The sequence below is a fragment of the Drosophila erecta genome, unplaced genomic scaffold (genome assembly GCF_003286155.1).
Source record: "Drosophila erecta strain 14021-0224.00,06,07 unplaced genomic scaffold, DereRS2 tig00000000-arrow-pilon, whole genome shotgun sequence".
NCBI classification, from domain to species: Eukaryota; Metazoa; Arthropoda; class Insecta; order Diptera; family Drosophilidae; genus Drosophila; species Drosophila erecta.
In genome coordinates, this window is record NW_020825194.1 from 1,743,809 (window position 1) to 1,771,015 (window position 27,207).

Genomic DNA, 27,207 nt, shown 5'->3' on the forward strand with positions numbered 1-27,207 from the left:
TTTAAGACATACTCTATTGAATTTATTCAAATACACACATATTGCGGATGGAGCAGACCAGACCCAGATCAGATCGGAACAGAAAGGAACGGACGGAACAGCTGCAAGCCAAAGGCACGACCCCGCGACCCCCGACCCCTTAGAAGGGGCGGTGGGCGGGGCTCCAGCTAGTACTAGCAATTACACATTAATTAGTGTTGGTTCTGACTTAGCTGGCGAATGTTACACGCAGCGAGCGAACAGATCACAAATAAAGCAACTTTTTGAAAGGGGTTCCCACTCCTGGCGGAACCTCAGGTATTCAATCACGTGTGTTTATTGGGCGGCATTTGGATTTGGAATTGGAATTGCAGGGCAAGTAAGTACACTAATATACTTAGTCTAGAACTCGGTTCTCTAAAGCTTGACTGGATTTCTGGATTTAAGTTATTGACTGCGTTATCTAGCAGCTGCCTCCGCCTCATTTCGCTTGCTTAACTCCAAAATCAGCGCGTAGCTGGCCAACGAGTCATCCCACAGCTCACAGGGTCGCCGATCGGATTGGTCAAACTCACGGATCCAGCGATTTTGAACTGTGAGGTTGAATGGTTTTAAAAAGATACAGCTTGCACGTGCCAGATATCCGGAAGCTTACCCCACTTGGAGCCCGCGATGATGGGACACGCGCCATGTTGTGTTCTCACATCGCCCACTCCAGAAGCATGGAGATTATGCCAGAAAGCGGCTAAATGTTGGGCTTTTAAAGATTGCTTAAAAATATAATATATTTCAGCGTATACCTGCATATTTCTTTGGCTTCAGTAGGGTTCTTAGCTGCGGAAACGCGGTGCCTCCACCTTGGGAAACATCCGACAGCTGTAGATGGTGCAATGTTAATCAAACTTCTTTAGAATTCAGATTACTTACATAAAAAAGCACTGTGGCGATGCGGTTGCCCATTTCGGGAGAGGAGACCAGTCCGGCATCAAACTGTTGGACAAGCCAAATAAACATCCACATCCAATATACATAAGCCAACTCACGGTCGTCTGGTAGAACCAGTCCATGTGCTGGCCGTAGTGTCCTCCGATTCCGTAGTTGGCGAACTGGTGATCCTCCGCGTACTTCATGTTCAAGTTGGTCATGTCCGCTACTCTCTGATCGATGGTAGACAGCACCTTGTGCGCCGAGGCGGGGATGAAGGTGAACTGGCTGGTCCTCACATTGGACACCAGTGATTCATTGTGGCCCGTCACCGTGGCCCGCATCAGCCTGTTCTCGGTCAGCTTCCGTATGACATCGATCTCGCTCTGGTATATGACATCGTGGTAGAGGACGAGCAGGGGATCCTGGAAGAGCTCCTCCGCCTTGAGAGGAGCTATCCACAGGAAGGGGTGCGTCTCGGTCACATAGCCGCAGCGCAGATGGCTTTGTTCCTTGGGAGTGAGTCGCCAGTGGCCACTGCAGGTTAGGCTGTAGGCCTGGAACTCGCCCACCGGTTCACCCTCCTCCGGAATGGGCTAGAGTGAAAACATTTGATAATTACAAACCTAAATGTAAGACGAGGCACTTACAGCATGTTCTAGGATGGGTTTGGATTCGTTTAATAATGCCCTCGCACCGAGCGAATCCAAGAAAGCTTCGTAATTCTTGGCGTGCTCCTCACTGGCTGGTTGGATCCCGATTAGCTCCTGGTAGGTATCGTTCAGACCACGGAAGTCCTCCAACTCCTTCTTGGCCTGCACGAGTAGTGCCAGAATCTGTGGCTTCAGTTTCTCCTCCTGTTCCCCACCCGCCAAGCGACCATTAGCCTCCATTAGCCAGGAATGAGCCAAACGCGGATGCTGATCTCGTAGAGCCAGTCTGGCTATGTCCACGCAGTGCTCCGAGTTTAACTGGGTGCTAAGTGGCATACAAATCTTTAATGTGTTAAATACATTAAGTAGCTATTTCCCATTACCCATAGTCCACTCCATCCAAGATGCCACTGGCCAGGTCCTTGGCCTTCAGCCTATAGACATACTGCAACCTGAGAAGCCCATCTATGGCTCCCTCGAGTTCCTTTTTATCGGGCTTTAGTCGGAACTTTCGCAGGCGAGTCAGCGGCTCTAAAGGTGGAAAACCATTAGTACTACTTTTGAATCAAAGTGCTTTAGTCCTACTCTCGCCTGTTGAAGCCGCCATGAGATTCTCCACTCGCTGCCAGTCGACTGTGAGTCTCTTGTTCAGCAAATATTGGTTTATAGGACTTTCCAAATAGGCTGGACCCCACTCACGTGCCTCGTTCCTCTCGTTTTCGAACTCCCGCAGTCGGCTATCGAATGAATTGTGATAAATATTATAGCTTTAGGTGCGAATTTTCTTACGCTTTCAGAAAATCCAACTTTCCCTGACTATCGGATAGGAACTTCTGCATATGCAGCAGCATTTTCTGTTCGTAGCCAAACACTTTGGTCATCCCATGAATGGAGGAAAAGAACTCGGCTCCGGAAACGCAGGAGATCACTTGGTAAAAGACCAAGGACAGCACTGAAAGCACCGGGAACATCATTCTGTCTGAGATCCGCTCCAAAGAGCTCTTCGCTTCCAACTGATTGCGGCATTTGACCCCTCGGCATATCACAAAAGCCGCTAGAAGTTCAGAATCAGAGGGCTTAGTCGATCAGAAACCAGTTCTCACACGCACCCAAAGAAAGTGGCGGGTTCGTTGAGCCGGCAACTGGTTTTGCTTAGATAATAATTAATGTGGAAACGGCATAACACACAGATGTTAATGGCTAGATGGTCAGCTAAGACGATATACCAATTATATAATATATAAACAGAAGCCTTGTGATATAATAAAAAGTTGGGGCGATTTTCTCTATGCTTGATAAGTTAACTATTCCAGATAGAAGGTAAGATGCGTGGCAAATTAGCATTGAGGTGTCGCTAATGACCGAACAATTGTAATTACAATACAACTCAGAAGCTGTACTGCATTGCTAAAGATAGATTGTTGTGAGATGCAGAATGCCGATTTTCGTACACCTATTTGTGCTGATTTCTTGCCTAAGTCCCGGCATGGGTGAAAATAACGATACCCAGCCGCGCTTTGCAAGATCTGTAGTGAATATGGATGACCTGCTGAACCTGGAAGACGACCTGGTCACCAATTTGGAAGGGTTCGCGCAAAAGCTGTCCCAGAAAGCAAGAACCGTCAGATGGTGAGTCAAATTGGACACGTTTTTATGTCACGACTTGTATGATCTAAGGTTTGCCTAAAGGGGGATTCAACTGATGAGAGAACAGCTTGAAAGGATTAAAGAGGATAAATCCTTAGAGTTTTTGGACTCATTTAAGAGTTACTCTCTCATTCGACACATGCAGGCGGATTGGCTGATGTGGAAACAATACTTGGAACAGCCCGTGATACTTGGTTCGTCCTAACATCCTAATACGTTATAGTTATAAAGCAGTTCTTTCTGTAGATCAATTGAATTATAACGGGTCGGAAAATTTGAAGATGCCACTCGAACTTGACTTGTTGGACGCCGCAGAAGCAATTAGGAGAATGCAAGCTACTTACGGGTTGTTATCCAACGATATAGCCAAGGGTTTGCTAGATGGAGTTCAGTACAAGTAAGTACAGGACCCATATCCTTATAGATGTTATTTGAACCACATCAATCCAAGTTCAACCCTGGCACCTATCGATTGCCTGGCAATGGGGCACCACTTGATGAATCAATCGCGCTGGACGATGGCCGAGCAATGGATTCTGGCAGCTATTGAAGCCCAGGAGCGGAAAGGTCCTCGAACAGAGATGATGTTACTGAGCGGACCATCGAAATCAGAACTGTACAGAACACTGGCTAAAGTGCGGATCGGAAAGAGTAAGTTTAAAGATTAAGGATGGGATTAAGGATTAAGGATACGCTTTCGTAGGAAATGCAGAAGGAGCCCTGAAAGCCTATCGAGCTGCACTCAAGCACTCGCCCCCTGATCCGGAAATATTCCAAGAGTATCAACACCTGAAGTGGGGAGTTCTTACTTCATCAGCAGGCGAACCGATCGCCGAGGAACCCAATGATGACATCGAAGAAATGGAGCTGCCGCCATGTTGCAGTGGCCGTTGTGAAGGACCCCGAAAACTGAAGAGACTGTATTGCGTGTATAATTGTGCAACTGCTGCTTTTCTGCGCCTGGCGCCCATCAAAACGGAGATACTCTCGATTGACCCCTTCGTGGTTCTGCTGCACGACATGGTCTCCCCAAAGGAGGCTGCTCTGATCAGATCTTCAAGTAAAAGCACCATCTTTCCTTCCGAAACAGTCAACGCCGCAAACGACTTTGTTGTCAGCAAGTTCCGCACTTCAAAGTCAGTTTGGTTAGACAGGGATGCCAATGAGGCGACTGTGAAGCTCACTCAGCGTTTGGCGGATGCAACTGGCTTGGATGTGAAGCATTCGGAGCACTTTCAGGTCATCAACTATGGGATCGGAGGCGTCTTTGAAAGCCATTTTGACACAACCCTCGAGGACACGAATCGATTTGTTGGCGGATTTATTGACCGTATCGCAACAACTCTGTTCTATGTCAGTCTTCTGTTTATCTTATGTTTAGCTTATAATCTCTACAATTTTTCTGATTGCAGCTGAATGATGTGCCACAGGGCGGGGCCACCCATTTTCCAGGTCTAAATATCACTGTTTTTCCAAGGCTCGGAGCTGCTCTCTTCTGGTACAATTTGGACACCCAGGGTATGCTGCAAGTCCGAACAATGCACACCGGCTGCCCCGTTATCGTGGGCTCCAAGTGGGGTTCGTAGTCTCCGCATTCCCAGATACCCTTGTGTTCTATATCGTGGATTTCCCTTCACAGTGGTCAGCAAGTGGATAGACGACAAAGGGCAAGAGTTCAGGAGGCCCTGCATAAGATCGCGCTCGGACTCGAAGTATTTGCCATCAATAGAGAGGATTATTCTCTAGCCCTTGGCATTAATAATTAATAACTATTAGGAAAAGTGAAATATGTTCTACACCTTGAAACTGAGCTGAAACTAATGAGCGCATAAATTTGATTATGATTATCGGCACGGAAAATCGGTACAGAACGTGTTTTTCTCAGGCTCGGTGCACAGTGGGTTTCACCATGCCGTTCTGGAGACTGGTGCTTCTGGGAATGCCCTTTCTGGCCCTGGCTTTTGGCCACTTGCGCGAGATGCATGACCAACAGAGCCTTTCGCGATCGGTGGCGAATATGGATGACATGCTGCACATGGAGGACGATCTGGTCTCAAACGTGGAAAAGCTGGCGGAAGCGCTTTCCCGCAGAGCCAAGACCATTAAATGGTGAGTGCAGCGGTGGTTCAAGCAATCAAGGATTTCCTAATGCATTGCAAGCTCTAAAGGGGAGTCTTCAAGATGATGAAAAGGCGGCAGCAGTATAAGATATCCAGGGAGCCTTTTGCCAATCCGATTGACAGCTTTTCCCTCATACGTCACATGCAGTCCGACTGGTTGATGTGGCTCGTGTACTTGGAAAAGCCCGTTGGACAAGGTCAAGAATAAATGGCTAGAGATATGCCCTGCAACTTAACAGTCTGTTTCAACAGAGGAATTGGCCCATCTGCACTCAAGGATGCCCCTATTGCCGCGGTACTCGGATTTTGCAGATGCTGCCGAGGGAATTCGGAAAATGGCAGCCACCTACGAGATGCCAGCGTCAGATATAGCCAACGGCCTGCTAGATGGAGTGCAGTACAGGTGAGTTCTAGGGCAACTCCTATCAAGAGAAGGTACATCCCACCGATTTACTCAAAGCTCCCACCTGAAACCCATTGACTGCCTTGCCATGGGTCTGCATCTGGTGAAAGGCTCGCGTTGGCATGCTGCCGAGCAATGGATCAGTGCCGGCATAGAAGCCTATGATCGGAAAGGTTCTCAGGTCGAGATGGAGCTATTGAGGGGACCAGAACTGGCTGACTTGCACAGAGCACTGGCTCAAGTTCAAATGAAGCAGAGTGAGTAGGTGGTGCATTCACCAGGTGATTTGAGGGGCAAGAGTCTTCTGTTGTTGTAGAAAATCACGAGGGCGCTCTGCAAGCCTATCAGGTTGCCCTGAAACTGTCGCCCCATGACTCGGACATATTTGGGGAGTATCGGGTCCTGGAAAGAAGATATCTTACGTTGGCGGATGCGGGCATCGAACCGATGGAGCAGGATGAGGAATATAATGAATATGTGCTTCACCCGCCCTGTTGCAGCGCTCGCTGTGAAGTTGTGCGAAATCTGACCAGACTGTATTGTGTCTATAACCGCGTAACCTCCCCATTTCTGCAACTGGCGCCCATCAAAACGGAGATCCTGTCCCTTGACCCCTTCGTATTGCTCCTGCATGACATGGTCCGCCAAAAGGAGAGCACTCTCATCAGAGCTTCGAGCAAGGAGCACTTATTGCAGTCGGAAATAACCAACACAGATGCATCCAGTTCCGAGGACAATGTCGCCATATTCCGCACCTCAAAGTCTGTTTGGTATAGCAGTGACTTCAACGATACGACCAAGAAGATTACCGAGCGCTTGGCAGACGCCACTGGGCTGGACATGCACTTTACGGAGTACTTCCAGGTCATCAACTATGGGCTAGGCGGTTTCTTTGCGACGCATTTGGACATGTTGCTGTCGGACAAGACCAGGTTCAATGGAACCAGCGACCGCATTGCCACCACTGTGTTCTACGTTGGTATTCTGTGCTTTGTGCAGCACCTGGTTATGATCAATATCTTCTGCTCCAGCTCAATGGAGTTCGCCAGGGCGGCGCCACCCACTTCCCCCTCCTAAACCTCACGGTGTTCCCACAGCCAGGATCGGCCCTTTTCTGGTATAACCTGGACACGAAGGGCAACGATCAGAGGAGTACCATGCACACCGGCTGCCCGGTCATCGTGGGCTCCAAATGGGGTTCGTAGACTTGGAGCTATGATTGCTGGTTGTGTGCCCAAGCCCCTTCTTCCTTCGCAGTTATGACCAAGTGGGTTGGTGATCAGGGACAGGAGTTTACTCGGCCCTGTGTCCCTTCAAGTTCAAGCGCAAAGGAGTTGCCCTCAGCTGAGCGGCTTATCATTTAATAAGCATTTGTATTTCCTTTTATCTTAACAAGATGATAGCTACTGCTGATTGTCATCATTCGTGGTAGAGCGTAACCAGTGGATCAATAAAGATCACCTCTGCTTTCCTCGGCGCGAGCAGGGAGTAGAAAGTTTTCAACTTATCATAGAAGCAGTAGAGACTTCCGTTTTTCCGAAGCCTATACTGATTACTTTCCTTATTAGATTCTGCGATCTGGGGCGGATCGAGCAGAACATGAATGCTTAAGTGCTTTTGCAACCTGACCATCTGTGCGTTCCGTGGATGCGACTTCAGAGCAAACTCAATTGTTTCAAGCGCCAGAGGCCAGTTTTCTAGGGAGTGATTGAAAATTACATTACTCGTTGCAGATGACCAACTTACGCTGTTGCACATAGACTTCTGCCAGCTGCAAGTACAAGTCAGCGGCATTCAAGTTCGGAGCATGGAGAACTTGATCCTGATAACTAGTACCATCTAACATGGACAGCGCCACTTGAAGCCACTCCTTGGACTGGTCAAAGTCTTTCAAAGCCAAACAGTGACTTGCCAAGACAGCACAATCGCCGGGAGACATCTTGTAGCTGCGGCAAATAATTGCTAATTTATGAATTTAAATTCTAACTTGAAGCATACTTTGTGCGAATGCCCAACATTAGGCCATTTGCGATATCCTGCGGACGCATGTGATAGGCGCTCAATAGGTTGGAAATGCATTGGCATACTTCTGAGATATCTTTTTTGGTAGGCCAGTACTGCTTGATGGAAATTAGGGCTGCCAGTGCATCTGCAATACTGTTCTGCTTTAGGGTTTTTAACTTGCGACCCTTTTACTACCTCTTCCTGGATCTTCCTGTAGGAAGAGCTGCCAGTGCGTCCAGTCCGATTGCATGTGATGTATTAATGAGTAGCTGCCCACTGGACTAGATACAATGGCCAACTTGTCTCGTTCGTACTGAATGTGGTATGTGGCCAAGTCAACAAGAGCTCTGAGGAGTATTGATTAGACTTTAACTACCTAACGACTTGACTTACTCGTTGATTATGTCTAGCTTCGTCTCCAACGCGTTTATATAGTTGTCTAAATATTGCACTGCATTCTCCTGAATCTTTAAAATATTCATCACCTTGGAAATTGACAAGGAATGCAGATTGTCAGCGCTTGAATAAGACATATACACTGCGATTACTGCAGCTGAAAATATACAGACGGACTTCATGACCACAGTTCCAACTGATTATTGCTGAAGTAGCTGATATATGGTTTTGTGATTATTACTGCTCCATTACCATAACTAAAACACTTAAGCAAGTCCAATGGATTTTATTCTTGCACATTCTTACGCTCCACTTGTTATGCCCTTTACTTTGGTATAAAGATCCTCCACCTGAGTCCCACTAACCGGGCTTAGAACTTCGTAAAGCTCCTTTTCCTGGAGACTGAGTTTTGTATGACCATCAACGGTAACATTTAGCCAGTGCTCCGCATCCTTGTAGTTTTTCCTGTCGTAGGCATGCAGAGCGAATTGCAGGGACTCCAAAGGACTATTAGGCGAAACAAGGTAGTAACATTTTGTACAGATTCGTATCTTACCTAAACGCAAAATTTCCCGCGGTTTCGTCCTTGTGAAAATCCATTGCGCTCTGAATGGAATTCGCATATTCATCTTTCGTTGGAATCTCGGCCCACATGTCCTGAATCTCGGATACATACTCTGGGCACATTTTAGTGTGTTTCTGATGTCTTGATTGTGGATATCTATTTACCTGTGGCCAAAGGCTTTTCCATTAGCTTTCTCCAAGCCTGCCAATCGAAGTGCAAGTGATGAAGTAAGGAGAAGCTATTCAGAGGATTGCCCAGATACACTTCGGGATCTTTTCCCACATAAGCTAGCTCAGATTTTCGCTCATCTATATAACTGCCCAACGAAAAGTGTGGAGGAACCTTACATATTTGTCAACTATTTACCGATTCAAGGCACTAATGTGATCCTGAAGGTCCTCGGAGTAGCCTCTTAATTGAGTCTTGAATCGCGTATCGAGATCTAAATACACCTTCATCTTCATATTCGTAGAACAGGCCCATTTGGGCAAAATCAAAGCGACCAAGAGAGCCGCAAGTCCCGGAGAGCTCCACATGACTGAGGTGGAACCAAAGTACATTACTTGGAACATAAAATTAGGAGCAGTAGCGTGACAAACTAGATTTAATAAACCAGGAGCTGCAACTTAGATCAATTTGATATAGCTCACACTTATAATAATATTTTAAGCATTTTATGCTAGTTATTCTAAATGCTTGTCAAACACGGCCTCCTGAACAGTTGTTCCCGCTCATTAATCCACTTGGTCATGACTGCAAGAAAGATTAATTAACCTGAGCATAGGGATTCCATCTACACTATGTTACCCCATCTAGAACCCACGATGGTGGGGCACGCTGAGTGGGCTGTTCTGTTATCGCCAACGCCTTTGTGATCGAGATTGTACCACAGAAGTGCTGCGCCCTTCTCCGGAAACACCGAGAGTCCGAGATCCGGAAATGTTGTGGCGCCACCTTGGGGCACGTCACTCAGCTTCGGATGATTGGACAGGATTGAAAACATTCAAGGTGAGACATCTACGACTTACATAAAATACTGCAGTGGCGATGCGATCCGAAAAGTGGCCCATCTGCAGCAGATCATAGGTTATCAGGGCGAGCAACTTAGATACGAGTATTACTTACCTCTGTATCTTCTAGAAAGTCAAAGTGGGTGCCGTAGAACCCGCCTATGCCGTAGTTCAAAACCTGGAAGGGGTCCGCGTCGCGGACGTCGAAATTGGTCATGTCCTGTGACAGTTGGGACAATCTCTGGATCAGCTTGCTATTCTCAACCAGCCAGGTGCCCTTGGTGGTGCGGGCGGGATCCTCTTTATCGTTTCCGTCCTGAGTCACGGTAACGGCGCGGGCAAGACCGCCCTTAGCCAGGTTCCTGATGCTGAGAATGTCCTGGTCAGAGACCACATCGTGAAAGAGCACCACGTAGGGATCGAGGGACAGGAGTTCCATCTTCAGAGGGGCCAATCGAAGGAAATGCGAGGCTGTGGTGTTGTACAAGCAATGGAGCTTCGCGGTAGGTCGACATTCCGTGCTGCAGCAATTCCTATAGGCACCTTGAGTCTTCTTCTCCTTCTAAGTCGGAAAGGGTTCTGAGTACGAGTATAGTTCCATAATAAAACTACTCACCGTTTTGGCGGGCTCCTTGCCAATGCGAATATTCATCTTTAGCCGCGAGTGGGCTCTTTGCAGACTGACCTCTTCGGGCCAATTCTTGATGGCCAGTTGCAGCTCAGTCATGGCCAAAAATCGAGTACCTGTGTAGCTCTATAAGAACGGCCAATGCCTTGTACTCATTATCCTACCTAGTTCATCGAGGATCCGCACGAAAAGCTCGTAGAAGTCTGCCAAGGGCGTTCCGAGCTGGGAATAATAAAATTCGTTTTCTTCATCCGCCTCGTGCATCTTCAAACCCTCCATCAACCACTCCTTGGCACGACTGAAGTCCTTGTGGTTGACCATGTGCCTGGCCATCGTGAGACACTGCATTGCATCGAGCGAAGTACTTGGGGCATACCTTCAGGATTAGATGGAAGGTTAAACCTACTGGAGACCTACTTGTGATGGATGCTCTGAAGAACTCCCCTGGCCATTTGGGCAGTTGGCAGCGAATAGGTCCACTGGATGAGCCTCAAGCCACTGCTGGCCTCCTCAATGTCCTTTGATGTTGGCATTTGCGGGGCAATGGCAGTTATGTGCTTAACCAGAGCTGGAAAATCGCAGTTACTTTGAGCACCTCTGTGCACCGATATTACCTACTCTCCCACGGCTGCTGCTCCATCAACCACATCCAGTTGAGGTAGTCCGAGTGCAGGCGACGAGTGATCCGGAAAGCCCTAAAGGGATCGTCGGGAAGTTTCCTTTCCTCTTCGTACTCAGTCATGTTCAAATAGCTTTGTTGGTAAGAAATCATTTGCAGCCGCTTATGTTGCATCTTCTACTTACTATTCTATTGCATCAACTCTTTGCTGCAGGGCATTCGAAAAGTTCTGCAGGATGCCTAGTAGGTAGTGCTCATAGTCGATGAGTTTACCCAGGTCGTGTATCGATATAGCATAGTTATTTTCCGGTATTTTAGTTTTGCCATGACTCCTAACCAAAACTAGTAGGTACAAAATGGCCAGTGAACTGAGAAGTTTCGGCATCTCGCGGCAAACTGAGCGTGAAAACCAGGAGTATAGTTATTTATTGTTTTAGGTGGGCAAAATCGATTTGTTATGCTTTGATTTCACTTAACTCTCCAAGCCGGTGAAAAGATAACTTTTTCCAATAATATTTTTCGGTTCAGTTGTATGAGATCTCTGTTTTCTTAGCGGATGCCACACACTTTTCCCAGTTCAACCTTTTCTAATAGAAATGCCGAAAACACTGGCCAACTGTGTCAATGTTTGCTTAGCTGCACTTGCGTCTGTCTGCCATCGAAACTGTCTATCTGAAATCCAGAGCAGTTCTAAATGGAACACTGAACAGTCAAAATGTTCCGGCCAAGTTTTGTTTTATTGCTCTGCGCTATCTCAGTCAACGGAGAATACTACTCGGCTACAAGTCAACTGGAAAAACTACTCGACGTGGAGGCTTTTATGGTGGAGAAGTTCGATGAGTATCTTGAAAGGGCTCAGAAGGAACAGGATAACTTGAAGAGGTGCTGATATACATCAAAAATCGTTCAATCTCTATATACGTATATGTCTATTTTGCATCGCAGATTTATGGAGCAGATTGACGAGCAACTACAGGATCGTGACGACCTTGATGAATACTTTGGCAATCCGCTCAATGCCTTCATCACCATCAGCCGCCTCGTTTACGACTGGAAGTTCAATGTATTTGATCTTGTTCTTAACTCCAGTAACTTTGAGACCTACAGAAGCACCCTGAGTGATGCTTTCGAGAAGATCAATTTAACAGGACCCAACCAGGAGGATCTTCACGGAGCCTCTCGGGCTCTCCTCCGGCTGCAGAAAGTCTACCAACTAAACACGGACCACCTAGCCTCCGGAGTTCTCCTTCCCGGCGAGAGGAACCCACTGAACATCTCGTTGAGTGCAAGTGACTGCTTTGAGCTGGGCAAGAATCTCTGCCAGATAAAGGAGTACTCCTATGGATCCGAGTGGCTCTTGGAGGCCAGAAAGCGATTGCACGGCAACCCAACGGGCTTTGTATCACCCAATGTGAGCGATGTCGAGATCCTAGAGCAGCTTTCACCCGCCTTCAGTGGCTTGGGCAACCTAAAGTTAGCCCACAAATTAAATATGGAAATACTGGATAAGAAGCCTGATCATGAGGAGGCTCTCAAGAACAAGGTACTGTACGAAGGCCAATTGGCTAAGGCGCGAAATGTTATTCCCAGAAAGCAGGTGGATCCGCCTCAAACAGCAGAAGAAGTAAGTACACTCCCTACCAAAATTGTAACATACACTGTGACACCTTTCCCAAGGAGCCTAAGGAGAGCTTCCAGCTGTACACACAACTTTGTCGAGGAGAGCTCCATCAATCTCCTCGAGAGCAGCGGAATCTGAGGTGCTGGCTCAGCCACCAGGGAGTGCCCTACTATCGTCTGTCGCCCTTCAAGTTCGAGCAACTGAATTTGGATCCTTATGTCGCCCTCGTTCACCACGTGCTGTGGGACAGCGAAATGGAAATGATCATGCAACACGGCAGGGGCAGTATGGAGCGCTCAAAGGTGGGTCAATCCGAGAACTCCAAAATCGCTGATCGCCGGACCAGTCAAAACACCTGGCTGTGGTACGACGTGAATCCTTGGCTGTCCAGGATTAAACAGCGACTGGAGGATGTCACCGGACTGAGCACGGAAAGTGCGGAGCCCCTGCAGCTGCTCAACTACGGAATCGGCGGACAGTATGAGCCGCACTTTGACTTCGTGGAGGTGAGCTCATCCCGCATTTGTGACAACGCTTCTAAAGTTTTCTGTACATTTTGCAGGACGCGGAAAAGATTTTTGGCTGGCAGGATGACCGCCTGATGACTGCTATTTTCTACGTGAGTCCTTTCGCATTAACTGCAGACAAGAGTGTTAAAAAAAGCTTACAACTTTACTCAATGCCTTGTCATTAATGTTTACATCTTTCAGATAAATGATGTTGCTCTGGGCGGAGCCACTGCTTTTCCCTTCCTCCGATTGGCCGTTCCGCCTGAGAAGGGCAGCCTCTTAATGTGGAACAATCTACACAGTTCCTTGCACAAGGACTATCGCTCCAAGCATGCTGGTTGTCCCATCCTTCAAGGATCAAAGTGGAGTAAGTAAGCGAAAACGGCTTGAATACTGGTTTCCAATGCGAGATACTTTATCTTTCAGTTTGCACCGAATGGTTCCATGTGGGTGCTCAGGAGTTAAAGCGACCTTGTGGGTTGATGAGCGAGGAAGGAAAGTTTTCGCATTTGGAGGACAAGTAGTTAGAACAGTGAAATTATAATGTAACCGTTTCAAATAAATTCCAATATTAATCCAACACATAGCAAGAACTTTTTTATTCACCACAAAGGTTAAATGCCATTTGGCACACAAGCAAAGTTCAAACGAATGACTAAAAACTAACTCACCAGTTGCCAAGATAAATGAGAAATGAGGGCCTTGGCCTCAGTTTAGCCCCACGATTCAAGCCGGCCAGTCGATCGTTCTGCGGTCGGTTCCAAATACGATCCAATACATAATATAGAAAATATCTCTAGTCATTGACCCCAGGGCCAAAAGCAAAGCGAAGAACGACAAGACTGAAAAAAGGCCCGAAGACATCTCATTATGCAAATGCCGCTGGTTTTTAGTGTTTTGTGGCTGCTTCAGCTGTTTCTGTGGCCGGAATCCGTGGCTGGGGCTAACTCCGCCAGAGGAGAGGAGCAGCTGGAGGCTCTGCTGGCCACCGAGACGCAGCTCATCGATGGCTTGCGTGACTATATCGATCGATTGGAGCTGCAGCTGGAGGAGCTCCGAAGGGAGACCGCGGACATCGAGGAGATCCACAGCCAAGTGGACAGTGTGGAGGAGTACATGGGTAATCCGCTAAATGTCTTTGGCATTCTCAAGAGGTTCGAGAGTGTGTGGCCCAGACTGGAGCAGCAGGCGAATGCCACTCAGGAGCTGGGGTTCGCAGAAGGGTTCTCCGACAGGGACCTCACCCTGCCCAGCGACGAGGACTACGAGGAGTCCCTGAACCACCTGCTACATCTGCAATCCGTCTACGAATTGGACTCGAACAGCCTCTCCTCGGGCGTGGTGAATGGATTCAAGTTGGGGTGAGCCAGCAGGAGCCAGCAGCCCAGCAGCCCAGCAAATGGAAAAGCCAAAGCAATCAAAAATTGTTTGCATAATTTCAGCTCCTCCATGTCCTGGGGCGACTGCCTGGAAGTGGCTCGCAAGTCGCACTTTTCTGTGGCCAGATTCTGGCTAGAATCTGCTTTGGAGAAGCTGCCCTCCGCCGCCGAAAACTCCACGGAATCGCAGAGGGAACGGGAAAGCGGACGTGTGCACATCCTGGAGGCAGCTCTCAACATTGAATACCGCGCAGGTAGCTTTGCCCAGGATTAAGTGCCAAATCCCGCCCAGAATTCCAAATTCCGTTTCTTTTATTTTCCAGGGGAGCTGAACCGAGCCCTGGCAACTGCCGAGGAGCTCCTGCTGCTGCTACCAATGAGCCAAAGCATTCAAAAGGCCAAGAGAAAGATTGAAAAAGCCCTGGCCAAGAAGGAGCTGCCCAAGGGAAATGGGCAAAAGTCAAAGCCAAAGAAGCAAGTAAGTGGGTAAAAAAAAAACACAGAGATGCAGAAGCATTTTAGGCCGCAGGTTATGTCAATTCAAGAAGTCAGATAGTTAAAATATATTATTATTGTTCCACCTAGAAACCCAAGTCCACGGAGCAGCTGCTCATTGAGGAGCTGTGTCGCGGAGTAACACAGCAAGCCTCATCAGGAAGTCGCTACAACTACTGCCAGTTGGATGGAAGTTTGCCCTGGTTGCTCCTCCAGCCGTCCAGGTTGGAGCCCATGAGCTCTGATCCACATATAGTTTTGCACCACGATGTGCTGACGCCGAAGCAATCCGGTGAGCTGCTGGAGCTTATGGATGAGCAGGATGCAAAAGGAGTTAGCTATCAGGCGCTGAAGCTAGCCAAACTGGCGCAAAAGAAGCTGGCGAGGATTAGTGCTCACCTGGGACCTGAGACTGGGCACCTAGCTGCCTGGACAGGACGTCGCCATGGCCACGAGCACATCCCCAAATTGGAGGATAGCTCGGAGCTGCAGCATGCGGCACGTGTCATGTTGAACGTACGTGTTTTTCCAGCGCGCCCCAATTAAATGACTAATGTGCCACTAATTAATTTCCGATCCATGCCCCGCGGCATTCGCCGAATTCAGTTGCAGGCACCCGGAATGGGCGGAGCCGTGGTCTTTCCGCAACTAGAGCTCGCCATCAATGTCCCACGTGGCTCGCTCCTCCACTGGCACACACGCTTCGCCGCGGGCTCGTCATCCGAGTGGGACTACCGCAGTGGCCAGGCCATCTGCCCCGTGCTCCTGGGCGTTCAGTTGTGTAAGTTGCGGCGTGGATGGATTTGGCTGGCGTGCCGGGATTCAGTTTGCGGCCCAGTTGCACTTGCCGCATCCCAAAACATGCGGCCATCGCTTGTCAGTCGAACGTGCTGCGAGATACCCTGCAAGGGGTAGATTAGTTTTCCACTTGATAGTTATACGTGCACCAATAACGACATATGTTGTCTTTATTATAGACTTTAACTGTCTTTCAACTAACTGATAGCTTCAAGTTCGCGAGCTTCTTGGCGAACTACTTCGTGCAGGGTATCCCATAGTCGACACCCACCTACTCCTCGCTTATTTCCATTTTTATTCATCTCGATTTCGCTTGCAGCCGCGTGGACAGGACTCAATTGAAGTGGGCAGCGAGGCTGATGGGTTTCCATGGTTCCCGATCCGTGCGACATGTGCATTAATTGCCAGCTGGGGAATCAAATAAAGTTGACCTTGGCACTTGATTAAAAATCAGCCTTTTATTGCGTTGTTTCCCGTTGGGAGTGGCCATCCACCATCCACCAGTGTGAATGGGATGGGCAAACAAAAGCTGACATCCATAATTGTTTATTTGTTTGTCGTTAAGAGGAAGCCCGCTACCCAAACACTGGGCCATAAAACAAGTGTGTTGGCCGCCGCCGGAGAAGTCCGTAAATCAGCGGAGATTGCGGATCAAAACAGTGTGAGTTATGGTGGTCATTGCTCCAAATTGGCAGCCTGCGGGGGAATCATCCATAAACAATGGACTCATAGACCGCAAGCCAATATGAACTGTCGCAGCAATCGGCTGCGAAATGCTAATCGCTAAATAGCCGAACTGCAGTCTTAAATATCAAACAGCTAACTGCCAATTAGCCCGTATTAATATGCTGCTGGGTCTAATTTCCAGCTAAAGACAATGGGCCGACTCGAATCCAATCCGTATGCGAATCGAATCGAATCGAATCGAATTCAGAATTAAGAATTCGAAACGAGCGCGCCGGCCGATAAGCATCAGTAAATCAGTTAATCAGTAAATCAGCGCAAAACAAGCCATAAAACACAAAAAAGCCGGGCCGAAACTTCTCTTGCCAACTTCTCCGCATCGGAACATGCACAGAACTGGCTAATAAAACAGTTTTCTTCGAGCCATAGACCACCGCAACTAGTTTCGACATCGCACATGCGAAATTTATTCTCGCCGCCGGTTTTGCTCTCCGCATCTTTGGCTCCGGACGGCTCAGCTTGGAGATCTCGCGAAGATTGCCCCTCGATCAGTTCGCCACGAGCCGCGCACATCGGCGGACTTGCAGATCTGCAAGCAACCAGCGGATAAACAGCAAGGACACTTAGCAGAGCACCAACTAACTAACGGATATACAAAGGATATACAGGCAACCCACCATGCGTGGATTCGTGCTGCTGGTGGCACTGATCTGCTCACTGGGCCAGGGCTCCCTCGCCTCGGATTACTTTTCCTCCATTACGGGTCTGGAGGATCTCCTGCAAACGGAGCAGTATCTTGCCAGGGAGCTGAGGTCAAAGGTTAACGAAATCAAGGCTGCACTGCAGCAGCTGGAGGGGTGAGTGTGCTCATGTGAATCGAAAGTTCAGGACAGACGCTTCCATTTGACTACTGATACGACTAAGCGTTTTGGCTTCTGGGTTATACAACAGCGTAACCTGATAGCCAAGTTAACCCGCACAAATGCTGTCCAGTCACGTCTTGGCTGGATGGGATTAACCAGTTAGCGACAGCTTTTGGAGCAATAACTGGATAACACTTGAACACTGAAGCCTTTGACTTGGACTCCGATTAATTAGGCACACACTCTGAGTCCCGAGACGAAGTGGCCTCAGTTTCGGCGGGAATCCAATGATCTATCTGTGGCAATAAAAAGCCCACTAGGTTTGGCTAGAACAAGAAATTCGAAACAATGCTAATTTAATTACAACCTATGGTCGTTGGCAAAGCCATTAAAGTTTTACTACCCTTTGAAAACTAGTTTACCTGCCGCCGAAATCCAAAGTGCCAGACTTGATGTCTGCCATAAATTTGCGAATGCATATTTGTCGTTTGTCACCACAGATGTGCACCTGTCACCAATCCGCAGTAGTTGGACTAATCTGGAGTATTAGCCGCAGATTTTTGACCATTTCTGACAGTTGGCCGGTTGGGGGGATTGGTTATCGGGTTCTGGCTTTGTGCTTGGCATTTCGCTTTCGCTTTATTGGATTTCGCCCGTTGTTTCTTATCGCGGCGGCCATTAAAACTATTATGAATATAGAATCACACATAAATTAGAATTAATTAAGCCGGAATACGGGTACGAACATAAATCGAGCAAACTGGTAGGCAACTCTAGCCCGAACTCGTTCCATCCGCAGCGAGCTGTCCTCCATCGAAAAGGAGCACACCATGGCCGCCGCGGACTCGGAGAACTACCTGACCAACCCGGTGAATGTGTACCGCCTGATGAAGCGCCTCCACACAGACTGGTCCCTGATGGAGGGGCGAGTGCAGCTGTTGGCCGAGGAGATGAGTGAGTGCAGCCGAGCCCTTTCAGGGATTACTCCCACTAAGTAATGCCCACCTTCCCCCACTCAGGTTTCAATGCCACCAGGGAGTACGGCCTGAGCTACCCCAGCCAGGAGGACGTGGAGGGCGCTGCTCTGGCCCTCGTCCGCCTGCAGAGCACCTACAAACTGGACGTGGCCCAGGTGGCCCAGGGCATCCTGAATGGCGTCAAATACGGGTGAGACCCCAGGGTGGATTGGGTGGCGGAAGCGGAAGCGGATAAGCAATAACCAGCCAGGCTTAAAACACGGCTGTCCCAACTAATCCCAGTTCAATCGAGTGGCTACCCTATTACCTAACCCCGGTCGAAATCACTGTAGTACACCGACTACCGATTAAACTTGGGAAACTCAGCTTTCAAAGGGGCAATATTTCATTAAGCATATATATCAAAGCTTGATTTAAGTTATATATTATTAATCACAGCTGAAATGCTTTAAAGGTGCTTAGCTTGGGACAGCTTCCGAAAACTATAAACTAGGCACGTTTCCTGATTATAATCGTTTCGGATTAAATCAGCTCTTAATGCGTCAATGGAATTTGAATTTCGGAAAAAGCCCCATGACCAGCATACATTTTGAATAACTTATCCCACTTGGTCTTTTAAGGGTATTCTCTAGTTGAAAGTTGAAAGAACCTGTCAAAACTGCTGCAGCCTTTATTTTTAGCTCCGATATGAGCTGGCAGGACTGCTTCGAGCTGGGTCAACAACTCTTTGAAATGGAGGACTACAACAACACCAAGGTCTGGCTGCGGGAGTCGATGGAACGCTTGCGACGTCACAGCAGCCACGCCCACAGCCAGCAAGCGCCCACCAGCGGACCGGACACGCTTACCCTCAACAAAATGGAGGCGACGGCCAAGAGTTTGTTCCAACTGGGTGAGCAAAAAACAAGGCCAGTGCGGTTGGGGGATACTCATCTCATGGGCTTGACTCTTAGGCGATTTCGACACGGCTTTCGAGCTGAGCCAGCGAGTCCTCCAGTTCGATCCCAAACGCATAAGGAACTGGCATCTGGGCGACAAGGGAACGGCGCCAGCGGAGGACAGCGATGCTGTGTATCTGCCAAGGCACTCGGACTCCTACAGCGTAAGTTTAAGCTAAATAAAGGAGGAGCTAATGGTTTAGAGCCACTCCCACAGCTGTCGCAGGAGTTCGCCAAGTACGAGGAGGTGTGCCGCGGAGAGGTGCAGCCCATTGCTCGCCAGGAGCTGCGGTGTCGCTATAGCCGGGGAAGCCATCCATACCGCATACTGGCGCCACTGAAGCTGGAGGAGCACAGCCTGGATCCCTATGTGGCCAGCTTCCACGACATGCTGAGTCCGCGAAAGATCTCCCAGCTCCGGGAAATGGCTGTGCCGCGCATGCAGCGCTCCACAGTGAATCCCCGGCCCGGCGGACAGCACAAGAAGTCCGCTTTCCGGGTGAGCAAGAATGCGTGGCTGGCGTACGAGGCGCATCCCACGATGGCGGGCATGCTCCGCGACCTGAAGGACGCCACCGGGCTGGACACCACCTTCTGCGAGCAGCTCCAAGTGGCCAACTACGGCGTGGGTGGGCACTACGAGCCGCACTGGGACTTCTTTCGGGACCCCAGTCATTATCCGGCGGCGGAGGGCAACCGCATTGCCACTGCCATATTTTATGTGAGTCCTGACATGGCCGTAATCCCCGCCTGACTTGGTAAGAGCCCTTCTCTCGTCCTGTCCAGCTATCCGAGGTGGAGCAGGGCGGAGCCACCGCCTTCCCCTTCCTGGACTTCGCCGTGAAGCCGCAGCTGGGCAACGTGCTCTTCTGGTACAACCTGCACCGCTCCCTGGACAAGGACTACCGCACCAAGCACGCCGGCTGTCCAGTGCTCAAGGGCAGCAAGTGGAGTAAGTGTCCTGGAGGGATTGCTCCTACCCAATAACCAACTAAGTAGACAATCAATTTTAAATTCCAAGCCCAGTTGATGGCATTTTAAAACCAAAACACCGCTTTGACACCAAAGTGATTGTTAATTAAATTTTACAATATTATCATAAGTGAAATTAGGCCAGCAGCCATCTCGAGCTGACATACGCCACTAACGAGATTCATTTCGGCCCCATCTTTGCAGTTGGCAACGTGTGGATACACGAGGTGACCCAGACCTTCGCCCGACCCTGCGACGTTTTCCGGGATCACGAGGTGTCGCTGGAGTACGAGATAATCAAATAAAGTTCGTGATTAAGGCCAAGCTCGGCGTGTCTCATTTTGGCCGGAACAGACTCAGTGGGTTAAAGGTTTGAGTGCTCGCCAGAGTCACTCAAAGCACTCAAAACAAACGAAGCGAACTGGCTTGAGCTGAGCCAAAAGCCAGTTGCGTATTCATTTGCCGGCTTCATTTGCATAAACAAGTTCAGGGACAAAGTTTCACTGGGGGATTTGAATATTTTCGGGCCTGCAAGGTGACAACTGCTGCGAGCAGACAAGTGAAAGTAATTAGCGGAAAAGTTGAGACTGGCTGGCACTTTTCTGGGATTGAGTTACGATTCCCAGAAACACATTCCCAGAATAACTGTGGGCCCATGTAAGCGTACTTACACAACCCAGTTTGTTGAACCCACCTCACTTTGAGGGGTCCAATCAAGCAGAACTTGGCCCGCGGGCAGTTCTTTGACCAGAAACGCCGTTCCATTCGGCTGGAGCGCTGGAACTGCTCGATCGACACCCGCAGCTCGAAAACGCTTCATCACAAACGCCGCGAGCTTTTTGGCATCAGATCTTTCAAAGATCGGCGACTGAAAACAGTTCCTAACGAATCGCGGCTGGAACAACAAGCAAACCGCGATCTGCGTTCTGAAAGCCGGTTAGTGCGATGCTTTTGGCCCAGTGCGTCCTTCTCCTGGCCCTGCAGCTGTTATCCTGCCGCGGGGAGTTCTTCAGCTCCACCTCGGGTCTGGAGAAGCTGTTCGAAACGGAGGTCCTGCTCCTGGCAGAGCTGCAGCACTATGTGAATGAGATCAGCCAGCACGCGGAGGCGCTGCAGAGGTAAAGGGGATGGAAAGTGGGGCTATCCTTGAAGGATATTTTCCGAAAATAAGGTGCTGCTAGAAAATATAAGGATCAATAGAGCTGCAACTCCCAATTACGCAAGTTAGAGTCATACAATGTCTGGCAATTAATTTTAGTAAATATTTTAGCACAATTTACAAAAACATGTGTCGCTACTCCAATCATATAATTATGTTAATTTTATGAGAGTGGACTGAACTAAAAGAATTTCGCAGACTAATGACCATTCCTGCTACAGCGAGCGGCTTTTAAGAGGCCAGATTAAAATGGAAAGTTTTTCAGGTTCTAGCCGAGCCTACAACACACGGATTTCAGATGGCCAACTTAAATGAGATGCAAATGAGATGCGCGTTTCGCGCAGCAGCCACTTTTATTGGCCGAGCCCATCAGTTTTCCAGGCTCGCATTTTTCCAGTTGAAAAACTGGAATGAAAAACAATTGGCAATCGTTGTCAGCCGGCCAGCGACTGCGAATTTTTCATTTTAGGTGTCATCCACACAGCCGCCCACGTAAATCAAAAATTCAAAAATTCACGTCGGGTGGGCAGACTGCCAACTGCTGGCTTTTTGTTGGCCAATTAAAGCCTGGTGTGGGAGAGATGGCTCACCGAGATATTAAATTCTAGTTATTACAATTCTGCTGATTTGCGGCTCAAAACCGACCGGTTGCCATAAAAGTGAATGGCAACCCAGATTTGTCGCGATTGCAGACTTCAAACTGCCCATTTCAAACCGATGCCATTTGTTCGATGCGCCGGTGATATTTATTTTATGGACTGCTAATTTCTCCTATTTCTTGGCTTTATTCATTCGCGCCGGTTATCATACTAATTAATGGTCCACATAAAGCACAAATCGCCGGCCAACAACTTTCAGTAACTTGTTGAAATTTGCATTTCATTATCGTGCAAATCGATTGCTACCATCCCCGATCGGTATCTAAGAACAATTGCCTCTAGTTTATTCTGTTGTTCGAATATAAGTGTCATCGACTTGGCCGATTTCGGATCGTAAAATATGGTGCACTCATCGCCTTTGATATGCATATACACAGTATTATTGTGTTTATCACGCGCATTTGCAAACCGGATTCCTGGCCATCTAATAAGACACCGTTAACAAATTGTAAAGTATAATATTTATACGGACTTGAGTCGGCCGTCGTAAAAACTGGTTTTTCACCATCGAACCCTTATAAAAAATTGAATTGAATTGCGCTGGGCTTCTCCTTTTCATAACCCAAATAAAACAGATTTATTGGGAACAAGTGCCGCCACTCAATCATCAGCACAATGAAGATCCAACAAAGAAGTTTCGTCTTGCTTTAGATTCAAATTGTGGTGCGTTCCCAACTTAATGACTTCTAAATGAGTCGCAATGCAGGCGACAGGCGTGAAAATAAATGCGTTAATTATTCAAAACAGGTACCCACCGATAAAACTAAACTTGAATACATTTCTGGGCAGTACTGCTTATTCTTAGCCACTTTTTTATGGCTTAATTCTGAATAATGGTTTCAATCAGCTGCTGCTTGGCTTCATTAACACCAGGCAAAAGTTCTTAAAAGTTGACTAATTCACTAATGAAATACAAGTGAAGAAGTAGCTAAAAGTTGCCTAATCAAAGTAATCTAACTTCTGATCTTATTGATTGGCCGAACCCAAATATGCGTGTACTTCCCAATCCTTTCCGCTCGAATTTGTATCTTAAGAAACCCAATTAATTAGGCTTAAATCAAGTTGCGTTTTAGCAGTGTAGAAGCCGGAGACTTTAGGTTTTAGTTTGTCCAGCCCAATAGTTAATTTATGCAAATTCCTCCAGCTATGACGAGTCTGATTAATGATTACTTTGCTTATGATCTCAGTGAGATCGACGCCATCCGCGTGGAACACCTGAACGCCGCCGATGGAATCGATGACTACCTCAACAATCCGGTGAACGCGTTCCGGCTGATAAAGCGCCTTCACAGCGATTGGGAAACCTTCGAGGGCAGTGTTACCACGGATTCGAGTCGCTCAAGTGGGTTACTTCCTCCATCTGCATATAAACTGTGTGAGATATAATACGAATCCCCGCAGACTACCTTGATGCCATGGCCAGACTTAGGGGGAATCTGAGCTTTCCCTCGCAGGACGACTTCGTCGGATCGGCGATAGCGCTTACCCGACTCCAGCAGACCTATCAACTGGATGTGCCGGAACTGGCCAGTGGAATCCTGAATGGCGTCAAGTACGGGTGAGATATGACCACTCTTTGTTATGCACAAATGAGCCATAGCTCGCTGTTCAGATGAACGCAAGACGGGAAGCTAACAAAGTGTTTATTAAAACGATTCAAGATTAAAATCTCGGAGCTTTTGCGCTTTTAATTTGTTGTCATAGGAACACAAGGCAGCAATTATATTGTCTTAACTCGCTGCCATTTCATGTTGTGAATGTTAGCGAAACTAGTAAGCCAGGTGGAAAAGGCAGCTATTAAGCTGACGACTTGGCTGGCTTAACTTAATACTATATAATTTATACCATTGCTAATGATGTGTTGATGTGATCAACCCTTTAGTACGGCCATGTCCTGGCAGGACTGCTTTGTGCTCGGCCAGCACCTGTACGCCCTGCGAGACTACAACCACACGGTGCCGTGGCTGCAGCAGTCGATGCAGTTGCTCCGGGAACAGTCCTACGGGTCGGAGTCCGCCTCGCTGGACTTCATGGAGGCAGTGGTGGATTACCATCGGGAGATGGGTGCCCACGACAGTGCCCTGAGTCTGGTGAACCATGTGCTTGCCTTGGAGCCGGACCAGCGGAGTCACCTCCTGGAGGCTCGTCAGCAACTGGAGGAGCTAATCACGGACGGGGACAAGAACGGGCTGCTTCACCTGACCGCACGAAGACCCGGAGACTACCACGAGTCCCGGGAGTTTCGTATGTACGAGCAGGTGTGTCGCGGCGAGTTGGCTCCACTTCCTTCCAAGCAGCGAGATCTCAGGTGTCGCCTTTGGAGGAGTCGCTTGGGTTACGCTCCCTTTAAGTTGGAGGAGCTGCACCTGGATCCCCCAGTGGTGCAGCTGCACCAGGTGATTGGCTCCAAAGACGCGGAATCCCTGCAGCGAACAGCGAGGCCCAGAATAAAGAGATCCACAGTGTACTCCTTGGCAGGGAATGGAGACTCCACGGCAGCCGCCTTCCGCACCAGTCAAGGTGCCTCCTTCAACTACTCCAGGAACGCAGCAACCAAGCTACTGAGCCATCATGTGGGTGACTTCTCCGGCTTGAACATGGAGTACGCCGAGGATCTGCAGGTGGCCAACTACGGGATCGGTGGGCACTATGAGCCGCACTGGGACAGCTTTCCCGACAACCACGTTTACCAGGAAGGAGATCTGCATGGCAACCGAATCGCTACGGCCATTTACTACGTGAGTTTCTCGTAATTCCTTAATCTTTCAGAGAATTTCAACAAACATTTTCCAGCTATCCGATGTAGAAGCTGGTGGTGGAACCGCCTTTCCCTTTCTGCCACTGCTGGTGACCCCAGAAAGGGGCAGCCTTCTCTTTTGGTACAATCTGCATCCCTCTGGAGACCAGGACTTCCGCACCAAACACGCCGCATGTCCTGTTCTTCAGGGCAGCAAGTGGAGTAAGTGAATCTCTGAGCTGCAAGGCATCAGTTAGTAATGGATTCTTTGAACCAGTTGCCAATGTCTGGATTCGGGAGCGGAATCAGGATAACGTAAGGCCCTGCGATCTCGAAAGGGGCCAGGAGATCTCACTGCACTACAGGGACTTCGACTAGGACATTTACTCAGCAGCAATTAAACTAAGATATTAATTTATTTAATGTGTACATTACACTTAGTTTTGGTAACCTGCTGACTTGTAGCTGTCTGAGGTGAGGTGGCAAGGACGACGGAACTCCTGGTAGCCCGAGTGCACCCAAATGTTGCCAACTGCAATATGAACATGAAGTGATAAATACAATCTCTAGATGCTTTAGAAAGAGGAACTTCTCTCTGAATGTGTGCTTACTGCGCTTGGAACCCACGATGACTGGACAGCCGGCATGCAGAGTGCGCGCATCCACATCCAGGGATCGGTGGAGATTGTGCCACATGACCAGAGCTCCGCTGACAGGTGGCAGGAACACATTAAGCTTGGGGAAGACGGTGTAGCCACCTTGTTCCACATCAGAGAGCTGCAACAAAAGAAAGCTTGGAAAGATTCGGAAACTACTATGAAGAGCTGTAACCCACATAAAACATGCTGGTGGAGATGCGATCTCCCTTGAACTCCACCGGCAGATTCACGCCAAAGTAGTCCGGATGCGGTTCGTACTGCCCTCCAACTCCGTAGTTGGCCACCTGCATGTACTCGGCTCCGGCCATATCGAATCCAGACACGAGCTCATTGATCCGACCTACGGACTTCATCACCGCGGACTTGTAGTCCAGCCAGGTTTGCTGACTGACCCGCAAGTCCTTCACGGTGCTGTTGCCGCCATTTCCGGAAACAGCGGATCGAAACATCTGCATCTTCTCTGCCTCGTCGAGGATGGACAGAATCTGGTTGGCACTCAGCATGCCGTGATAGACATTGATATCCGGATCCAGGTGCACCGGCTCCACTTGGAGTGGCGCCAGGGTGAAGTAAGCATGGCGTTTTCCATCCAGGTAGCATTTCAGTGGATCAGCACTCCGCTCTTCTGGCAATCTTCTGCCCTGGCACAGCATCGTATAGTTGGCAAGCCAAGTGGGGTTTGTCTCCTGGTCAATCTTTCCTAGCGCCCTGCTCTCCAGATACTTTCGTGTCTGCTGGGCGGAATGTGTGGGCTGCGATTCAAGGATCTGATTCAGCAGTATTCCGGCTTTCTTCGGATTGCCCAACTCAAAGTTTGCCATGGATGCGTACTCCCGGATATCTGAAAGGTAGTGCTCCACATCCTCTTCCTTTTCCGGACTATTCTGCAGAAGCATAACAGCCACTTGAAGCCATTCCAGGGATCTCTGATACTCCCCAAGATCGAAGAGCTGCACTCCGATTTCGTAGCATTCACGCCATCGTAGATCCGAGCCGTAGCTAACACCATTGATGACTCCATCGGCCAAGTGCGAGGCCGTGAGATTGTAGACCGCCTGTAGCCTGGCCAAGCCCTTGACGGCTCCCTGGAGCTCGGATTGATCAGGGTAGCCGAAGACCGTGCCCAGAGCCTCCACGTGGGCACTAAACTCTTTTGGGTATTAAAAAGTTATTGGATGGGTTAAATATGGAACTACATAACTACCTTCTCTGGCGTCGTTGTCAACTATGGGTTCAAGGATCAGCGCATCCCAATCCTGAACCAAGCGCTTGATCAATCTGAAGGCGTGCAAAGGATGTCCGAGATACTCATCCAGTTTTGACTGGGTTGTTGCCCACTCATGTTCCCGTTTCAGTTGCTCCACATACCTATTGAATATTTCAGTTCCAAGTGCTATACTTTGGGATAATGGCGTAGTACCTGCGGTAGAAGTCAAGCTGCTTTTGCTGGGACTCCAGATACGAACGCGTGGCATTTAGGAGTTCTTCTTCCACTTGTGCCAGCTCATGCATACTATCCACCGATGAGTAGAACTCTCCATTCGCCACTCCAGCCCACATTATAAGCTGAAAAATCCCAAAATAAAGACACTGCCGATCCTTCATCTTGAACTGAGCACTTTCAACCAAGAGTCACAGATGTAGACTGGCTCCTATTCGGGTACCAACTGGGCCAAATAGACCCCTATGCCATTTGGAAACTGTCACGTATCCAGACCCAAAAACGCTGTGCAAACAAAGATGTTACATACAAACAGCCAAACAGCCAAACAGCCACACCAGCGATGCTAAGCAAACAACTCGGTCGAT

General features: G+C 48.7%; 10 protein-coding genes across 12 annotated transcripts; 6 read left to right on the plus strand and 4 right to left on the minus strand.

The window, feature by feature from the left end:
• Positions 1 to 298: 298 nt before the first annotated feature.
• Positions 299 to 2,571, minus strand: LOC6555228 (prolyl 4-hydroxylase subunit alpha-2). The gene is made up of 9 exons (XM_001981148.2): positions 2,346 to 2,571; positions 2,142 to 2,293; positions 1,940 to 2,087; positions 1,554 to 1,881; positions 1,023 to 1,499; positions 907 to 969; positions 780 to 855; positions 635 to 724; positions 299 to 572 (listed from the first exon to the last, which is right to left on the minus strand). The coding sequence occupies exons 1-9, from the start codon at positions 2,528 to 2,530 to the stop codon at positions 439 to 441; spliced, it is 1,653 nt and encodes a 550-aa protein (XP_001981184.1). The 5' UTR covers positions 2,531 to 2,571; the 3' UTR covers positions 299 to 438.
• A 403-nt stretch (positions 2,572 to 2,974) lies between these two features.
• Positions 2,975 to 5,062, plus strand: LOC6555229 (prolyl 4-hydroxylase subunit alpha-3). Of its 2 annotated transcripts, XM_001981149.2 has the most exons (7): positions 2,975 to 3,185; positions 3,246 to 3,397; positions 3,450 to 3,600; positions 3,655 to 3,854; positions 3,907 to 4,556; positions 4,616 to 4,781; positions 4,843 to 5,062. In XM_001981149.2, the coding sequence occupies exons 1-7, from the start codon at positions 2,992 to 2,994 to the stop codon at positions 4,947 to 4,949; spliced, it is 1,620 nt and encodes a 539-aa protein (XP_001981185.1). In that variant the 5' UTR covers positions 2,975 to 2,991; the 3' UTR covers positions 4,950 to 5,062. The 2 variants fall into 2 exon arrangements, with proteins under 2 accessions (XP_001981185.1, XP_026836792.1); XM_026980991.1 differs by lacking the exons at positions 2,975 to 3,185; positions 3,246 to 3,397; positions 3,450 to 3,600 and having other exon boundaries at positions 3,661 to 3,854; positions 3,916 to 4,556.
• A 50-nt stretch (positions 5,063 to 5,112) lies between these two features.
• LOC6555241 (prolyl 4-hydroxylase subunit alpha-1) lies at positions 5,113 to 7,103 on the plus strand. Its single transcript, XM_001981150.2, has 7 exons — positions 5,113 to 5,312; positions 5,372 to 5,520; positions 5,576 to 5,726; positions 5,784 to 5,983; positions 6,043 to 6,701; positions 6,758 to 6,923; positions 6,984 to 7,103. Exons 1-7 carry the CDS (start codon positions 5,113 to 5,115, stop codon positions 7,088 to 7,090), a joined length of 1,632 nt encoding a protein of 543 aa, XP_001981186.1. The 3' UTR covers positions 7,091 to 7,103.
• On the minus strand, positions 7,090 to 9,251 carry LOC6555242 (prolyl 4-hydroxylase subunit alpha-3). Its single transcript, XM_015153603.2, is given in 10 exon segments — positions 7,090 to 7,423; positions 7,473 to 7,672; positions 7,725 to 7,875; positions 7,926 to 8,077; positions 8,124 to 8,316; positions 8,319 to 8,391; positions 8,477 to 8,633; positions 8,683 to 8,803; positions 8,856 to 9,007; positions 9,058 to 9,251. Coding segments are annotated over 10 exon segments (1,671 nt in total). The 3' UTR covers positions 7,090 to 7,145.
• Positions 9,252 to 9,285: 34 nt separating this feature from the next.
• On the minus strand, positions 9,286 to 11,334 carry LOC6555243 (prolyl 4-hydroxylase subunit alpha-2). 2 transcript variants are annotated; one of them, XM_026981695.1, is made up of 9 exons: positions 11,134 to 11,334; positions 10,948 to 11,081; positions 10,747 to 10,897; positions 10,494 to 10,693; positions 10,318 to 10,445; positions 9,817 to 10,263; positions 9,720 to 9,761; positions 9,499 to 9,664; positions 9,286 to 9,444 (listed from the first exon to the last, which is right to left on the minus strand). In XM_026981695.1, exons 1-9 carry the CDS (start codon positions 11,331 to 11,333, stop codon positions 9,380 to 9,382), a joined length of 1,533 nt encoding a protein of 510 aa, XP_026837496.1. In that variant the 5' UTR covers position 11,334; the 3' UTR covers positions 9,286 to 9,379. The 2 variants fall into 2 exon arrangements, with proteins under 2 accessions (XP_026837496.1, XP_026837491.1); XM_026981690.1 differs by having other exon boundaries at positions 10,494 to 10,705.
• A 288-nt stretch (positions 11,335 to 11,622) lies between these two features.
• LOC6555244 (prolyl 4-hydroxylase subunit alpha-2) lies at positions 11,623 to 13,639 on the plus strand. The gene is made up of 6 exons (XM_001981153.2): positions 11,623 to 11,830; positions 11,894 to 12,572; positions 12,626 to 13,075; positions 13,132 to 13,188; positions 13,280 to 13,445; positions 13,505 to 13,639. The coding sequence occupies exons 1-6, from the start codon at positions 11,664 to 11,666 to the stop codon at positions 13,600 to 13,602; spliced, it is 1,617 nt and encodes a 538-aa protein (XP_001981189.1). The 5' UTR covers positions 11,623 to 11,663; the 3' UTR covers positions 13,603 to 13,639.
• Positions 13,640 to 13,794: 155 nt separating this feature from the next.
• LOC6555245 (prolyl 4-hydroxylase subunit alpha-1) lies at positions 13,795 to 16,187 on the plus strand. The gene is made up of 6 exons (XM_001981154.3): positions 13,795 to 14,439; positions 14,521 to 14,711; positions 14,781 to 14,935; positions 15,043 to 15,468; positions 15,559 to 15,733; positions 16,070 to 16,187. The coding sequence occupies exons 1-6, from the start codon at positions 13,949 to 13,951 to the stop codon at positions 16,090 to 16,092; spliced, it is 1,461 nt and encodes a 486-aa protein (XP_001981190.2). The 5' UTR covers positions 13,795 to 13,948; the 3' UTR covers positions 16,093 to 16,187.
• An 802-nt stretch (positions 16,188 to 16,989) lies between these two features.
• Positions 16,990 to 20,499, plus strand: LOC6555246 (prolyl 4-hydroxylase subunit alpha-1). Its single transcript, XM_001981155.3, has 8 exons — positions 16,990 to 17,291; positions 18,097 to 18,251; positions 18,317 to 18,464; positions 18,955 to 19,166; positions 19,228 to 19,376; positions 19,430 to 19,933; positions 19,999 to 20,164; positions 20,389 to 20,499. The coding sequence occupies exons 1-8, from the start codon at positions 17,113 to 17,115 to the stop codon at positions 20,487 to 20,489; spliced, it is 1,614 nt and encodes a 537-aa protein (XP_001981191.3). The 5' UTR covers positions 16,990 to 17,112; the 3' UTR covers positions 20,490 to 20,499.
• Positions 20,500 to 21,073: 574 nt separating this feature from the next.
• LOC6555247 (prolyl 4-hydroxylase subunit alpha-1) lies at positions 21,074 to 25,157 on the plus strand. The gene is made up of 6 exons (XM_001981156.3): positions 21,074 to 21,302; positions 23,190 to 23,344; positions 23,404 to 23,560; positions 23,885 to 24,740; positions 24,796 to 24,961; positions 25,017 to 25,157. The coding sequence occupies exons 1-6, from the start codon at positions 21,130 to 21,132 to the stop codon at positions 25,115 to 25,117; spliced, it is 1,608 nt and encodes a 535-aa protein (XP_001981192.1). The 5' UTR covers positions 21,074 to 21,129; the 3' UTR covers positions 25,118 to 25,157.
• On the minus strand, positions 25,127 to 27,072 carry LOC6555343 (prolyl 4-hydroxylase subunit alpha-1). The gene is made up of 5 exons (XM_001981157.3): positions 26,819 to 27,072; positions 26,603 to 26,766; positions 25,575 to 26,548; positions 25,351 to 25,516; positions 25,127 to 25,271 (listed from the first exon to the last, which is right to left on the minus strand). Exons 1-5 carry the CDS (start codon positions 27,001 to 27,003, stop codon positions 25,177 to 25,179), a joined length of 1,584 nt encoding a protein of 527 aa, XP_001981193.1. The 5' UTR covers positions 27,004 to 27,072; the 3' UTR covers positions 25,127 to 25,176.
• Positions 27,073 to 27,207: the final 135 nt, after the last annotated feature.